This window comes from Geotrypetes seraphini, chromosome 12 (genome assembly GCF_902459505.1).
Source record: "Geotrypetes seraphini chromosome 12, aGeoSer1.1, whole genome shotgun sequence".
NCBI lineage: Eukaryota > Metazoa > Chordata > Amphibia > Gymnophiona > Dermophiidae > Geotrypetes > Geotrypetes seraphini.
In genome coordinates this window covers 107408971-107426899 of record NC_047095.1, presented here as the reverse complement: position 1 = coordinate 107426899, position 17929 = coordinate 107408971, and the positions used below count along the sequence as shown (strand labels likewise).

At 42.1% G+C, this 17929-nt stretch overlaps 1 protein-coding gene and 1 pseudogene across 1 annotated transcript in view; both read right to left on the bottom strand.

Annotated features, from left to right (window-relative positions):
* LOC117346800 overlaps window positions 1–7922 on the bottom strand; it is a 37057-nt pseudogene extending 29135 nt beyond the window's left edge.
* LOC117346259 overlaps window positions 1–17929 on the bottom strand; it is a 41425-nt gene that overhangs the window by 3237 nt on the left and 20259 nt on the right. The window contains exons 3-4 of the mRNA XM_033915661.1: window positions 16259–16948; window positions 2899–3032 (exon numbers count right to left, since the gene is read on the bottom strand). Of these exons, the coding sequence (XP_033771552.1) occupies window positions 2899–3032; window positions 16259–16948 (824 nt within the window). The remainder of the gene's footprint in view (window positions 1–2898; window positions 3033–16258; window positions 16949–17929) is intronic.

Here is a 17929-nt window from a genome sequence, read left to right as displayed (position 1 = left end):
TACACACCATCAAGAACACTCAGATTTAATGCCACAGATTTGCTAATAATCCCCACCAGATTATTTAAGATACTATTTGTAAATTGATTTTTTTTCAGTCACAGCTCCATCACTTTGGCAAGAGCCTTCCTTAACAAGATTCAAATGTCAACTGAAAACATTGCTATTCAAGGATGCATTCAAAATGTGAGACTTAATTCTTCATAAGAGGAAGACCAACAATTTTCCTACTGACTGTGTTTTTCCCTTACCCCTTGCCATTTTTATTATTATTTATTTATTTCAATTTTTAAGAACAGAATAATCATGACAACAATTGGGTTACATTTAGACAATTACAGAATTATTCGAGAGTCCACCTGGTCATAGCATAGAGTAATTGGAGAGTAAATTTAGGAAGTTGAGGCCTTATTGTTGGAAGAAGAAGGTTATTATTTTTTACTAAATGTAATGTTATATTTCACTTCCCTCTCCTTAATGAGTCATGTTAGTATTGTCTACAACAGTTTTTTAATTTTTATAAAAAAATTTCAAAAAATAAAGGTTTTAATTAATTAATTATTATTTTTTTAATATAATTTCTCGTATTGTAAATCATTTAGACATCTTTGATGGATGTATAACAAGAAACTAATAAACTTGAAACTTTTGGAATGTGTATTCTAGCAACCTGGTACCAATTTATCTTTTCCAATATCTGGGTTCAGTAAGATAAAATCAGCCCCACTAGGAACTATAAAACAAGGAAGTCAAGATGCAGGTAGGACTGCTAAACAGGTCATACCATGCTGCAAGCAGGAAACCAGTTTATACAAGCCCACATCTCTTAGGAGGAGTTACATGATTAAAGAACAGCCTACACTTGCTAGTTTTCACAAGCTTAGCAGTGGAAAACAAAGAGGTAGAACAGAGAGCAGCAGCAATGAGAAGACACATGAAATGAAGCCAAAAACCTCGTTACAATTTGGAGAGAAGAAGGACAACCCCCAAGGAAACCAGGTCATACAGCTACAATATTTTGTATTTGAATTCCATGAAACTGAAATGCAGGACAAGGTTCTCAGGGAAGAGAAGGCAATAGTCAAGAGATTAAATGCATGTTTTGCACTTGTCTTCATTGAGGAAGATAATGGACAAATACCAATACTAGTAATGGTAATCAATGCTGATAAACAAGAGAAACTGAAGCAGATCTCTGAAACACTGGAATATATATTGTGTCAGTTTGACAAACTGAACATTAGCAAAGTGCCTGGACTGGATGGTATACATCCCAGAGTGCTGACAGAATAGAAAAATGAACATGCAGAGCTATTGTAAGTTATTTCTATTTAAAATCTAGCATTGTACTGGAAGACTGGAGGGTGACCAATGTGACACCAATTTTTAAAAAGGGTTCCAGAGGTGATGTGAGAAATTATAGACTAATAAGTCTGATATTGGTGCCAAGCAAATTAGTAGGCAATATTATAAAGAATAAAATTACAGAACTTGTACATAAGCATGAATTAATGATAGAAAAACAATCACGGATTTAGTTAAGAGAAATTTTGCTTCACCAATCTACAACATTTGAAAGGGTGAATGAACATGTAGATAAAGATGAGTTGGTTGATATTTTGCAACTAGTTTTTCAAAAGGCATGTTAATTTTTGAACCTAACTTACCTCAATTTTGTAAACAGGTCCCCATCAGTTTTACCGCAATGGGAGGAAATCTTTAGATTATAAGCTCTCTTGGGACAGGGCAAGTATCGTTTCATTTTTCTTCATTTTATTAAAAATGTATAAACCACTCTATTCCAAAGTGGTATACAGTACGTACAATGTCTACAAAATCTGAATATAAGTCCTTCTGCTGAGTGTTTAATGCATAATATTAAAAATTCTACTATAGAATTTTTTAATATTTTGGTGATGGCGTAGCTCTAAATAATTTTAATGACAAGATTGATGCATTTTTTTATTTCAGGGTATCTCTGTGCTTAGACTAAGGGCTCCTTTAATCAAAGTGCGCTAGCGGGGTAGCGCATCGGACATTTAATCACATGCTAACCCCCGCGGCAAGCCAAAAAACTAATGCCTCATCAATGGAGGCGTTAGCGACTAGCGCAGCAAGCGGTTTAACGAGCGGTATTCCGCGCGTTAAACTCCTACCATGCCTTGATAAAAGGACCTCTAAAATGAGGGCCTCAGTTTTCATAGAAAGAAATATGACAGCAGTTAAAGGCCTAATGACCCATCTAGTCTGCCCATCCACACCATGCATATCTTCTCTTCTCCATAAGAGATCCCACATGCTTGTTCCATGCTATCTTGAATTCAGATACAGTCTCCACCACTTCCACTGGGAGGTCATTTCATATTTCTACCACTCTTTCTATAAAGAAGCATTTTCTTAAATTACTCCTGACACTATCACCACTTAGCTTCATCCTATGCCCTCTCCATCTGGTATCCTACCCTATGGTATTTTTTTTTTTTTAAAGAGACAAAAGGCAGTTCCTGAATTATCACAATGACTGTTTGGCCAGATGGTGGGAAGAGAGGAATCTTATTAAGTATTTTCCCCATTCTTTAAAGAAAAAAAATAGTCCCACCCAGCCTGTGTTTTCCCTTTTTTGTATCTCTATCCTATCATCATTGCATTTCCCACACCTTATCATATGTATGAAATTAAATGTCTTTGTGAGTTTGTACTTAACACCCCATATTTATTTAAATTTTTATTATTATGTGCACAGCTTAGATATCTGAAAGGAGTATAAAAATTTTTTAATAAATTTGAAACTTGAGACTGTATTACACTTTTTGGAGCCCTACATCTCTCCCTAATTTCAAGAACAGGGAACATAATGGATACCCTATATTTATTTGTATGCCATGTTTTCCATTTTATCACCCACCAGTTTTGTTGGAGATTTCTCCTTCTGCACATGGAATACAATCAAAGCAGCAGACAGGCTCTCCTTCCTTGGTTAATATTCTGTAACCAGGATGGCAACTTGGATTGCATCTGAACTGTGGAGGTTTCTGAGGATTGAGAAAACATATTCTGTAACTTAATTTGATGCTAGACAGTTGTTTTTGAAATGGAATGTTCCTTTTATATATTTATTTTTAAATTGTTGTCATATTTCATGCTTAGGAAGGCACTTGTAAATGTACCCCAGAAGCCTCAGATCAGATATGATAACTTTCAGAAAGATAACTTTATAAAGACTAATAAAGTTATATAATAATATTTACAGCTCACTAATCTAAAGATATGTTATACATACATAATACCAGAGACAAACAGGAGATGATAACTTCTCAAAACTTGGAAAGTAGAAAACAAAACAGTGAAGGAAGATTTTAGTGATCAATGTCTTTTATTGGTATATCATGACTCGACATGATCGTGCTCCGGCCTAAACAGGCCTGCCTCAGGAGTCTATAAGTAGAATGGTATAGCACCTAGGCTCTTCCCAAAAAGTCATAAACCACTCTCTTACAATGCAACAAAAGGCTCCCCGTATCCAAGAAACACACTTTCCTCCACAGGAGCAGGAAACTAGGTGCATTCTTCTGATAGATTTTTAAGGCAGGCCTGGTCGGGCAGAAACACGATCATATTGTGTCATTATATACCAATAAAAGACATTGAGCACCAGAGTCTTCCTTCACTGTTTTGTTTTCCACATATACGGTACTCATAATAATGCATCATATTAAAAACAAAAACTGTGTAAGAAAACAGCTTATTAAAAATGGAAGAACAGTTAACAAATAAAAAAAAAAAAAACAGCATCATGCCCCTATCATTCCCAATTGCTTCCCAAAAAAAGAACACCTTCTCCTTTCTAAGTGGTGGAGTGGCCAAGTGGTTCAAGCAGCTGCCTCAGCACACTGAGGTTGTGAGTTCAATTCCCACAGCATCTCCTTGTGACTTTGGAAAAGTTGTTTAATACTTTATTCTACTAAGTACAAATTAGATACCTGTCTAAAGCATGTAAAACACTTTATAATCACTGAGAAAAAGCAGTATATCAAGCCCCATCCCCTTTCTTTCTATTTCAAATGAGCCAGGAGTTTGTTCCATGTGTCTGTAACAGCTAATTAGTGTCAATTAATTCCAATTGACTAATTACTTTATGTACACACCCGGGATCAGCACTCCAATTTAAGTGACCTTTATAGAATCTGGAGGCTAAAGGTTTGCCCATAAAGCCAAAATACTCTATTCTTTTGACCATTTTATGACAAGTTTCATGATACCTGTTTGGATCAGCACCTCTCATCACTTAAATCTGACCTGGGTGAATGATCTCTCCCACATGATGGCCTTCTCATCAATTGTGAAATCCTGCCCTGGCGGAGCATAAGGGTTATAACGTCCAACAATTTGATATTTCAATTTTCTATCAGGAAGAAAGATGAAATTTAAAATATTGTATCCAATGGCGAGGTCTCCATTTTCATCCAGGTACATCTCTTCTCCCAGACCATTTTTAAAGTGGAGATTCCTCAGAAAATGATGGAGCTAAGAAGTGAAGGGTGCATTTTAAGTAGCGCCAGGCTAAATAGGTAATTTCAAGCATACATAAACATTTGTTTATAACTATAAGGAGAACTAATTTTAAAGCCATTTCTGCAGATAAAGCACTCTCTATCTCCTCCCACTAGCATATGGGCACAACCTTAAAGTACAGACCAACTCCCTGAAAAAGCTTAGGAAAATTATTTTATAACAGCCATATAAACTTCTCTGATTCCATAAAGTATTGCTGCCCAATTTAGGAAAACAATTTTGTATCGGGCGTCGTATTTTAAAAAGGATATAGCGATACTCGAGAGAGTTCAGAAGAGAGCGACACATCTGATAAAAGGTTTGGAAAACCTTTCATATGCTGAGAGATTGGAAAAACTGGGACTCTTTTCCCTGGAGAAGAGGAGACTTAGAGGGGATATAATAGAGACTTACAAGATCATGAAGGGTATAGAGTAGAGAGGGACAGATTCTTCAAACTTTCAAAAAAATAAAAGAACAAGAAGGCATTCAGAAAAGTTGGAAGGGGACAGATTCAAAACGAATGCTAGGAAGTTCTTCTTTACCCAATGTGTGGTGGACACCTGGAATGCACTTCCAGAGGGCGTAATAGGGAAGAGTACAGTACTGGGGTTCAAGAAAGGATTGTACAATTTCCTGCTGGAAAAGAGGATAGAGGGGTATAAATAGAGGATTACTGCACAGGTCCTGGACCTGTTGGGCCGCCGCGTGAGTGGACCGATGGACCTCAGGTCTGACCCAGCAGAGGAATTGCTTATGTTCGTATGCTCTTATGTTCAATTCAGCCTATTGTATCAATTTTTTTATTTGATTTTCCTTCCCTATTGGTGTTTTTTTCAAACATCCTGGTGGGTTTATTTTATAGCCTCTTCACCTCCCCCCCCCCCTTTGTCCTCACTTACCACACTGGTGCTGTGGTGTAAACAAAATAAACAAACAAAAAAAGATTTTTCCTCTGTTAAATCCTAGCTCACATTTGTGGTCTAACACCAGCTCTAGCAGGATACACATTTCAAATATGACATATTGTAATCACAAAACAGAAATTAAATTATTTTTTCTACCTTTTGTTGTCTGGTCATTATTCAAATCATGTTGATCCCAGTCTCTGGTTGTCTTCTGATAACTTGCTATCCAGGGTCTCCTTTCTTCTTTCTCCATGCTAACCATCAATCTTCCATCTTGATCTCCCCTTACACTTTCCTTCCCTTCCCGGATATCTGGCATCTTTCCTTTTTTCTTCTCCATCCCTGCAGCTGCAGCAATGGACTCCATCATTCCCAGATCTCTACTTTTCTCAACTTTCCCAGACTTTCCCAGATCTCTACTTTTCTCAACTAAACTTCATCCAGTATCTCTCCCTCCTTCCCCACCATCCCAACTACCCAGCTCTCCAATATCTCTATTCCCCACCCCCTCTATAACATCCCTTGTGTCTAACTTCTCTCCCTTTCTATTCCTTCCTCCCTAAATTCCATTGTCCACCATCTCTCTCCCTCGCCTCTGTTTTTAGACCCATTATTTCTTTCCTCCTCCCTACCTCCCCCAGTCAGGTATATGCATGTCTCTTTGAACCCCCCTCCCTCCTTATACTCATACACCATGGCCCCCTTCCCTGAAGGCTTGCCCCTAAAGGCCTTCATGTACCCCCAACTTCCCCTGAAGGCCTGTCCCTGAAAGCCTGGCCCCCAGAAAGGCCTACATGTTCAATCAGCTTCCCCTGAAGGCCTGCCCTCTGAAGGCCTGGCCCCCCAAAGGCCTGCATGTTTCCCCAGCTTCTCTCCTGGCCTCCTGCTCTTACCTTAAGATAATGGAGCAACCTGCAGAGAGGATAGCCAGTACTGTAGCAATCCTTGCAGGTTGTCATCATCCTCAATAGCATGTTCCCTCTGCTGCGATCCTGCACCTAACATCAGAGGAGGGGTGGGACTGCGGCAGAGGGTATGTGCCATTGAGGATGACGGCTGCCTTCAAGGATCAATACAGCACTGGTGATCATCTCTCCAGGATGCCATATTATCTTAAGGTAAGAGCAGGAGGCCATGGTGAAGCTTTGGAAACATGCAGCACTTCCCGAATGACCCTCTACCTTTACCCCCTACAGCAGGAGTGGTAGTCAATGTACGGCCAGCAAGAGGCAGTGCTGTTGCTCCTGCTTAGGAAGGCACGGGGAGGAGGGTCACCGAATCAGGCGGCTGATTTTTTTAAAAAAGGAATCAATTCAAATCAATTCACTGGAAGTGAATCGATTTGAATCAGAAATCGGGCAGCAATCGGGCAGTACTAGTATATTTCTTAGTCAGAAAATCTCTCAAATGTTTCCCAAAAGATTCTCATAGAACATCACAAAAAATATCTTCAGACTCTCAAACATTACCAGCATCAATACCAAACTTCAGACCTTAATCAGAATTTCACAGTCCTTTACAAACTCAAATAAAAACCACCATAATTAGCTTCTCACAAGGCACAGAAACCAAAACATTTCCACACAGATCCAAGTCACCCTCCCAACTGTCAAATCTGACAGTTAAAATGTTCAAGCAGCTGATGCTGATCTCTGTGTCAGAGATCAGCAACAGAAAACCTCAAAACTACACCAATACAAACAATACAAACCTCTCAAAATATGAAAAAACACAGTTCTTACATTCCAGATCCTATCTGCTGCAAAAAACCTTTCAAAATCTTCTTTAAACCCTGTTTTTTCACACTCAAGTAACTTTTAAACTTTTAACCCTGGTTACATTTAGAAGTCCCACAGAAAAAGTTTCCAAAATGGAGTTCTTCCCACAAGCAGCATAAGAAATTGTCACAGTTTTGCATTCAATATGCCCTGAATTTTCCCATAGACATCAGAGCAGGATTACTATCCCCAGAACTCAGAGCAATTCAGTAAGAACTGTGCTGTTCTAAACAAGCAGCCTTTCTTCAGCTGTTGCCAAGCCAACCACTTCTCAGCTGGTTCAGCTCAGAACATAATGTAGTGCAATCACAGGAAAAATATACTTCAGGGTTTTCTCTTATGCGGTTTAAGCAGCCTCCAAGTTTCATTACTGGTTTTAATTGAAACATTCTCCTAGCAGGCAATTTTCCACACCAGCAATTTTCAAACACATAAATTCAAAACCTACATTAGCACAAACACAAACAAAATCCTCACAACTCACTTTTACAGCAACTTATGTCCATGGCCTCAGCATAAGTTCCTGGCTCTGTTGCCCTAACTGGAGTATTTACAAATTCCATGAGTTCAAGCTACTGCTCCACTGGAAAGAAAGGGCTTTCTTACATCTCCGAATCTCCATTGCTGCTGTTTCTGTTGTCTGGCTGGGGTAAGGGCTCAGGTTGCTGCTTGCACAGCTGCTGCCCTGCCTACTTCTCCCTCTGTTCTCTCACTCTCTGCTCTTTTTGGAGCCCATAGCCCCACCCCCACAGCCTTGATAGGGGATGGGACTGTGTTTCTCAGGGACAGTGTTTCTCAGGGACAGTGTTTCTCTGTCTTTGCCTTACAGGAGCAGAGTGCACTCTGGGATTTAACCCTTTAACTGGATTGGCAAAAGCTCTAGGCTGAACAAAGTCTTCCTGCATGTCATGTACTGACTCACTCTGGCTGTGCTGGTGGTAGTCAGCGATAGGTAGAGAATGACACGGTGGCTGTTACCTGCAGCTAGCCACAGGTAGCCGTGGGTAACCCACCAAAATGGTGAGGAAAAACCTATGTTCACCATGGCTATGGAATGGCCTTGTCCCCGCAGTTAAGGGAGGGAAGATATGCTGTCACCTATCGCACTCTCTTCCTCCTTACTGCCGCCCTCCTTACTGCCACCACTGAGTTTAAAGCGCTACCTACTCCCTCCCTGCCACATACCTTCCTGGCCAGGATGTCTAAACTACCTTCTTACAGCAGCCGGAGCATTGAAGCTATGTGTGGCTGCTGTAAAGGTCATCTCTGATGCAACTGGAAGTCTGTAAAGGTCATCTCTGATGCAACCGGCAGCCATATGCAACTTCAACGCACCGGCTGCTGAAAGAAGGCAGTTTAGACATCGCTGGCCACAGGTAAAGGGCAGGGAAGTTTTTTGGACCGGGCCTGTTGTCGGGGGGTGAAAGTGCCACAAAGGTAAGGGGCAGGGAGGGAGAAAGGGAGGAAAGGTGGTGTGGAGAGGAAAATATGCTGAAGGGAAATGGGTGAAGCAGAGTGGAGAGAAGGACGCTGAAAGGACATGGGGAAGACAGAGGGGGAGAAGATGCTGAAAGCACATGGGGAAGACAGAGGGGGAGAAGGAGGCTGAAAGGAAATTGGGGAAGACAGAGGGGGAGAAGGATGCTGAAACACTATGAGGAAGACAGAGTGGGGAGAAGAATGCTGAAAGGACAGAGGGGAAAACAGAGTGGGAGAAGGACGCTGAAAGGACATGAGGAAGACAGAGTGGGGAGAAAGATGCTGAAAGGACATGGGGAAGGACAGAGTGGGGAGAAGGACGCTGAAAGGACATGGGGAAAACAGAGTGGGAGAAGACGCTGAAGGGAAATGGGGATGAGAGAGTGGGGAGAAGATGCTGGCAGGGAAGAAGACAGAGATGCCAGACTATGGGGGAGTGGAAGGAAGAAGATGGGTGCCAGACCAATTTGGAGGAGGGGGGAGAAAGGGAGAACTTTCCAGCTTTCCAGTGTTCTGCACAGACTCTCATATGTATGACTACCTCCCCTCGGGGAGACAGTCACATGTATGTGGTCGGTGCCAGGAGCTTAAAAGCTTGAAGAAGGAAGTCAAGCAACTAGAGGACAAGATACAGGAGCTAGAAGAACTCTACAGCATGGAGGACCCAGTCAAGACAGCTGAAGACTTCATGAGTGAGAGACACATCGAGGAGGAATTCAAGGAGCTCGAGAATTTCATTGGGGAAGCATACAGGAGGAGGGTGGAAGAGGATAAACCTCAGAAGAAAGATGAAGATATACCAACACCAACACGGAAGGGAGAACAAGAAGCAGATGACCTCAAAGAAGACACCCACAGAGGAACACCACAAGATGGGGAGGAATTGGCTAGTCGATGCCCAGAAGAAGAAAGAATGAAGCACACCGAGGACATTGACCTGAGACCGAAGCAAAAATTGAAGGAGGGAAAGTCAGCAATCCTAGTGGGAGACTCGATCCTAAGGCATGTGGACAGCCACATAGCAGGAGGGAGAGAGGATCGACTGGTGACCTGCCTCCCAGGAGCAAGAACAAAGGACATCATGGACAAAATTGGGAAGATCCTGGAAGGAGCGAAAATGGAAGAGGCCGCAGTAATGATCCACATCGGGATGAATGATGTCAGCAGGAGAGACTACAGAAGAAGCACACTGATAGAAAAGTTCAAGATTCTGGGAAGGAAGCTGAAGATGAGAACCCAGAAGATAGCGTTCTCAGAGATCCTACCGGTACCGAGGGCAGATATGAAAAGGCAGAAGGAACTAAAATCAATAAATGCATGGATGAGGAAATGGTGTGAGGAAGAAGGATTCCACTTCGTGAGGAACTGGACAATGTTCTGGGGCAAGAGCAAGCTCTACAGGAGAGATGGACTGCACCTGAGCACGGCGGGTACAAGACTTCTATCAAACAACGTCAAGAGAGGAATAGAACAGACTTTAAACTAAGAGGAAGGGGAAAGCCAACAGTCGCCCTAGCATCGATGATTCAGAAAAAGGTATCCCGTGATGATACTAAGAAGATAAAAGGCTTGGAAGAAACAAGGGACAAATTACAGGAGTCGACTAACCCAGAAGAGGTTAGAAAGATTGTAGCAAAAGAGAAGACACTAAAGACCGAAACACAGGGAAAAGAAATGAAGACACTTAAATGCCAGGATCTAAATTGCATATATACTAATGCAAGGAGCCTAAGAAACAAAATGGGGGAACTAGAAGCTGTGGCCAATGCAGAAGACTTAGACATCATTGGAATCTCTGAAACATGGTGGAATGAAAAAAGCATACAATCTGCAAGAATAGACACAGCGGAGACGACCAACAAGCTGGAATCGCTATGGGTTAAAATACTGGGTAGAAAGGGACACGAAATAAAGATGGGCATATACTATCGTCCACCCGAGCAAACCGGAGATATCGATAAAGAAATGGAAGCCGAGATGAAACAAGAATGCAAAAGCGGTTACACAGTTATTATGGAGACTTCAACTACCACGGGATAGACTGGTGTCTTGGAAACTCAAAATCATATCTAATCTAATCCTTAGGTTTGTATACCGCATCATCTCCACGTTCGTAGAGCTCGACGCGGTTTACAGGTGGAGAAATAGGAAGGAACTACAACAGAGGGTTAAAGGTAGAAGTGTGAAGAAAATTTAGAGGACTTGGGATGCCAAGATATAAGAGTTTCCTTGATTCCTAAGTTGGAGGGAGACTTACATTTTTTGAGAAAAGCCAGGTTTTCAGATGTTTGTGGAAAACTTGGAGAGAGCTCAAGTTCCGAAGAGGGGAGGTAAGGTTGTTCCAGAGCTCAGTGATTTTGAAGTGAAGGGAGGTCCCTAGCTTTCCTGTGTGGAAAATGCCTTTTAGCGAGGGGAAGGATAGTTTTAAATTGTGGGAGGATCTGGTGGTATTAGGGTTTGAGGAATTCCAAGAAAGAGGGATAAAGGGAGGGAGGATACCATATAGGATTTTGAAAGTTAAATAGGCGCATTTATAGTGGACCCTGGCGATTATCGGAAGCCAGTGGAGCTTGGCCAGGAGCGGGGAGACATGGTCAAATTTACTTTTAGCGAAGATGAGCTTGGCCGCGGCATTCTGAATCTGTTGGAGTCTGTGGAGGTTTTTCTTAGTTAGGCTTAAGTAGATAGAGTTGCAATAGTCCAATCTGGAGAGAATGATGGATTGGACAAGGAGGGTAAAATGTTTTTGATGGAAGCAGGATCTAACTTTCCTCAGCATGTGAAGGCTGAAAAAGCATTTTTTTTACCAAGGATTGGAGGTGGTCATTGAAGGACAATGTGGAATCAATGATGATGCCCAAGACCTTGCTCGAGAACTCAAGCTGCAGAGAGGAGCCAGAGGGTAGTTGGATGGAGGTGGGTAGGTGATCTAGTTTTGGACCGAGCCAAAGAAGTCTTGTTTTGGACTCATTCAATTTTATTTGCACAGTGTGGGCCCAGGATTGTAGGTTCATTATACAAGAGGATATGTTCTTAGACAGGTCGGTGAGGTTCGAATCGGTTCGAGGAGGACGAGGATGTCATCTGCATAAATGTAAATTGTTTCAAGGGGGGATAGGTGGAGGAGTTTTAGGGAGGACATATAGATGTTGAAAAGGATAGGGGATAGTGGAGAGCCTTGTGGGACTCCACAATTCGGTTTCCAGGGGGAGGATGAGGTGCCATTCATGTTAACAATGTAAGAACGAGAGCGGAGGAATTTAGAGAATCAACCTAGGACTGTGGAGTTGATACCTATCTCAGAGAGTTGGTAAACAAGAATATCATGGTGAACAACGTCGAAAGCAGCGGAAAGGTCAAATGCACTAGGGAAACAGAATTCCTGGAGGCTACACAAGATTGCTTCATGGAGCAGCTTGTTAGAGAATCGAAGAGAGGAAATGCCACTCTGGATCTAATCCTAAATGGGTTAATGGGACCTGTGGAAGTAGTGGGACCGTTGGGAAACAGCGATCAGAATATGATCAAGTTCAAGGTTGAAGCAGGAATACCAAAAGGAAAGAGAACCATGGCGACAACTTTCAACTTCAGAAAAGGAAACTATGAAGCAATGAGGAAGATGGTAAGGAAGAAACTTAGGAACATTTCCAAGAAATGGCAGATGGTAGAACATGCCTGGTCTTTTTTCAAGACACGGTGAGCGAGGCGCAAAATCTGTACATCCCCAGTTTCAGAAAGGGGAGCAAAAAAGAGTCAAACAAATGACCCGGTGTGGATAACTAAAATAGTGAAGGAAGCGATAAGCAATAAGAAAAATTCATTCAGGCAATGGAAAAAGGACAAAACAGAGGGGAACTGGAAAGAGCACAGGAAGTATCAAAAAGAATGTCACCATGTTGTTCGAAAAGCTAAAACAGAGTATGAAGAGAGGTTAGCCAGAGAGGCACGAAATTTCAAACCGTTCTTCAGATATGTTAAATGGAAACAGCTGGCCAGGGAGGAGATGGGACCGCTGGACGACGGAGACAGGAAGGGAGTAGTGAAGGAGGAGAAAAGTCACAGAAAAACTTAACATGTTCTTTTCATCTGTATTTACGAACGAAGACACAACAACATACTGTAACCTGAGCAATTCTTCAATGGAAATCAAACAGAAAAATTAACATTCATGGAAGTGGGCCTTAAAGATGTGCGCATGCAGATAAATAAACTAAAAATGGACAAATCCCTGGGTCCGGACAGAATCCATCCAAGGGTTCTGAAGGAACTAAATGAGGAGATAGCGGAACTACTGCAGCAAATATGCAACCTATCCCTAAAAACAGGTATGATCCCGGAGGATTGGAAGACAGCAAACGTCACGCCCATCTTTAAAAAGGGATCAAGAGGTGACCCGGGAAACTACAGACCGGTGAATCTGACCTCGGTTCCGGGGAAAATGATGGAAGCACTGATAAAAGAAAACATCGATGAACACTTGGAAAGAAACAAACTTCTGATAACCAGCCAACATGGTTTCTGCAGGGGGAGATAATGCCTAACTAACTTATTACACTTCTTTGAAGGAATTAACAAACAGATGGACAGAGGTGACCCCATAGACATCATATACCTTAATTTCCAAAAAACCTTTGACAAGGTGCCTCATGAACAACTACTCCGGAAACTGAAGAACCATGGGGTGGAAGGAGACGTACATAGATGGATCAGAAACTGATTGGCGGGTAGGAAACAGAGGGTAGGAGTGAAGGGCCACTACTCGGACTGGAGGAGGGTCACGAGTGGTGTTCCGCAGAACTTGGTGCTCAGGCCGCTGCTATTTAATATATACATAAATGATCTAGAAACAGGAAGAAGTGTGAGATAATAAAATTTACAGACATCACCAAACTATTTAGGGGAGCTGGACTAAAGAGGACTGTGAGGAATTGCAAAGAGACTTGAACAAACTAGGGGAATGGGCGGCAAAATGGTAATTGAAGTTCAATGTTGAGAAATATAAAGTAATGCAAGTGGAAACAGAAACCTGAGGTAGAACTATACGATGGGAGGGATGTTATTGAATGAGAGTACTCAAGAGAGGGACTTGGGGATAATGGTGGACATGTCAATGAAGCCGACGGCACAGTGCGCAGCGGCCGCTATGAGAGCGAACAGAATGCTAGGTATAATCAAGAAGGGTATTACAACCAGGTCGAAAGAAGTTATCCTGCCCCTATATCGGGTGAAGGTGCGCCCACACCTGGAATACTGCATCCAGATTTGTCGCCGTACCTTAGAGAGGATATGGCGTTACTCAAGTAGGGTTCAGAGAAGAGTGACACGTCTGTTAAAAGGGATGGAAAACCTTTCAGATGCTGAGAGATTGGAGAAACTGGGTCTCTTTTCCCAGGAGAAGAGGAGACTTAGAGGGATATGATAGAGACTTATAGGATCATGTGGGGCATAAAGAGAGTAAAGAGGGACAGATTCTTCAAACTTACAAAAAATAAAAGAACAAGAGGGCATTCGGAAAAGTTGAAAGGGGACAGATTCAATACAAATGCCAGAAAGTTCTTCTTTACCCAACGTGTGGTGAACGCTTGAAATGTGCTTCCAGAGGACGTTATAAGGCATTGCATGGTACTGATTTTTAAGAAAGGATTGACAATTTCCTGCTGGAAAAGGGAATAGGAATGGTATAAATAGAGGATTACTGCATAGGTCCTGGACCTGTTGGGCCGCCGTGTGAGCAGACTGCTGGGCAAGATGGACCTCAGGTCTGACTCAGCAGAGGCATTGCTTATGTTCTTATGTTCACAGTAACAGAGCAAATGGAAGATGCAAAGAGAAGAGAGACAGTGGATGGAAGGAATTGAATAAGAAGATGAGGAAAGCAGAAACCAGTCAACAAGGTAGAAAAAAAAATTCAATTTCTTTTTGCTTTAGGATAAAGTAGTATATTAGTTGTGTTGATAAAAATATATTAACAAAGTCCTGCCAGCTGAACATCTCTTTCTCCAGTTCAGCAGCCAGAACTTTGATTTATAAGGAAGGAATAAACTAAATATTGCAGTACTGAGGCTTGAATGGATGCTGCGGTAAATGGGATGGCAGTGACGGTGATGGGGTGATGAAGGGGCCGGTGGGCCAGAGACAGTACAGTTATGGGGACAGATTTTTTCCCCATGTCATTCTCTAATATCAGGTTATAGGTTGCTGACCTGGTCAGCCCTCCTGCTTAAGGACAAGATATTCCTGTCCCTTTTCTTAGGGACAAATCGTTTATTAGCAGCTGATTTGTCACAATGTGAAGTTCACAGTAGTTCCTTCTAAAAAGCTTCACTTCTCTGTTGGGATGCATGAGTGGCCAGTCCATTACAATGGTAGCCCCTCCCAAGTCCAAAGAGTATAAATTTGGAAGTTTCCAACTTGGCCCTTTTTCTGGTCAAAAATGAGGTATAAATTTGGTCATCCTGGTGACTTAGAGGTCCAAGTACATGAATTTAAAAATAAAAATTGGATGTGTTGTAGTCTAGCTTTTAAAAAAAATTTGCTGTTCTTGTACTTTCAACTTTGAATGTTTTTCAGGAAATTTTCAAAGTTGGACTTAGAGGCCTATTTTTGATAGGATGTTTGTTACACATAAAATACTGGATTCGATAACTGGTGCTTAAAAATTCATTGCTGAGGGCTATTCTATAAATGGTTAGAGTCAGGATGAACACAAGCCAGAAAAAAAACTCCACAGAAACTACAAATAGAGACAGAATAATTTTGAGAGACCATTTTATATAAATTGAATTGTGATCCACAGCTATCGTTAGGCATGGCCAGTTACACCATTTGAAATGTGGTACAAATGCAGACACTTAACTTAAGTAGAGATCCCACCTTATTCTATAACTATGTGTGTCACCTTGAGAAATGCCCCTGATCTACCCATAAATCTCCCCTTTCAATGCCCACTTTTTGGACACGTGTAAAATTTAATCACAAATTCCACACCTAAATTTATACATGAAGATTTTAATTAATGCCAATTAGACCAAGATTTGGCTCTTTGAGGGGATATATTCAATAATTTTCTCAGATTTGCAGGGGCTCTCAGGTCTTGTTGTCATCTTGTGTATATACTAGATCAAGCCCTCAGCCCCAATGTGGGGTTTAAACTTATTTAAGCACTGAATATCTTTAGATAGCACCACACATGTAATTTAAATTAATATAAACTTTTCCTGATAATTTAAATTGCTTTGAATATTTGTGGTTGGTTGATCATGATTGTTGAGTGTATGTATCAGAATCATGGAGGGAAGAGAGTGTTTAAGGATGAAGGGTCACCCTCACTACTCCTGTGAAAACTCACCTCATACTCTGTGCCAAAGTATACCGCTCTTTTTTTTTAATAAAGAATTCCAGTAACAAATACTAAAATTACCTTCCATGGCAAAGAGTACAAAATCTCCCTATTTTCTCTAGTCCATGTGGTACCATTTCCTGAGCCAGACATGATCATGTCATGAAGTGCATGTGCCACAGCATACACAGCATTGTACACACTGTAGCTGCACCCCAAAGTATGTGCTGAAACAGCGAGAAAAAGGCATCAAAGGCATCAATCTCAACTATAGAGCTGCAAGTCTCTTCTGATCGTCTTTGGCAACTGCTGCGACACAGGTCAATCCACCAATGTTTAGCATTGTGATCAATTGCCAGCCAGACAGGTTTCATCTCACGGATAAATTTTAAAAAATTTGGCATAACTTTCTTATATGGTTTGAATATAAAAAACGTGTTGCTTATTTCATAGTGTTTTTGATGTATTATCATTATTTCTACCTCAGCTATGATGATGAAAACCTGGCCACTTTTCACATTTCTTTGAAGAGCCAGTATATCAATCAGTGAAAATTCAGTATTTTTATTAAAGTAGTAAATGTTCACAGTAGATGATTGTTTAATTGCCCTATAAATTTTCTGTAATTCCAAGTTTATTAATTTTCTCTGGTGAGAAACAGTTTGATGTAATGCGATGCAGCCACCATTCCGTTCAATCCCATTTTTCAGGATCTGGACAGCTCTCATACTGCTTTCATCATCGCTTGAAAAGATACTGACCCATTTCCAGCCAAAATAGCTCAGTAGCTTGCCTATCCCATCACAGAGATGCAACTCATTGGGGACAGTCCGGTAAAAATAAGGATAATGAACAGGGTCACTCATATAAAGATTCTGTGAGATATAACTGACCTGTCAGAGAAATATAAAATAATGCATATATAATCCTTTTTCATCACTCTGAGAGTACAGTTTATATCATATAGGTCATAGGATTTAATAACACATAGTTTGTAGGAGGGTGCTTGTCAGTGTTCCCGCTAAGCTGCGCTGGCGTGCGCTGGCGCACAAAATATTACATCGCAGCGCACAAGTTTCTCGTCACAGCGCACACACGCGTCGCAAAGGTAAGGGGAGGCTGGGGGAGGAATCGGACGTCGGGGTGGGGGTTTGGTTTCCGACCCTGGCGGTGGAGACATCTAACCTCGGCCTGCCCCGGAACTCTTACTGCAACAGTGACTTCCTGTTCCTGCCTAGACGGGCAGCTGCTGCAGTAAGAGTTCCGGGGCAGGCCGAGGTTAGACGTCTCCACTGATGGATACAGCGCCGCCGCTATAACATTTAAAATAATAGCGATCGGGGGGGGGGAAGGTGCGGGGAAGTCCGGAGCTGCAGGGCCGGGCGTTAGAGGGAGTAAGAGTTGATGGTGCTGCAGGGTCCCGCGGGGGGAGGGAGGAAGAAAAAAGAGGAACCGAAGCATTGGCAATTTTGGGGGAGCGGTGTGGGGAAGTCCCGCGATGACTCGTCTGCTGGCTCTGCTCTGGAAGAAGTAAGTTACGTCGGAGGGGGTGGACCTGGCAGACACAATCATTGCGGGACTTTGCCGCAACTCCCTGTGTCTGCCGGGCCCACCCCCTCCAACGTAACTTACTTCTTCCAGAGCAGAGCCAGCAGACGAGTCATCGTGGGCCCTTCCAGCATGCAGCTGCTGAGTCCGGCTCTAGAGCAAGTACGTCAGAGTGGGGTGGATTGGCAAGCAGGCAGCTACAATCATCGCGGGACCTTGCTGCATGAAGGGAGAGAAAGGAGCAGGACTGCTGGAATGGAAGAGTGGTGGAGGGAAAGAAAGGGGGCAGGGTGGGTATGGTAAGGGTGGTTGCTGATGGAATTGAT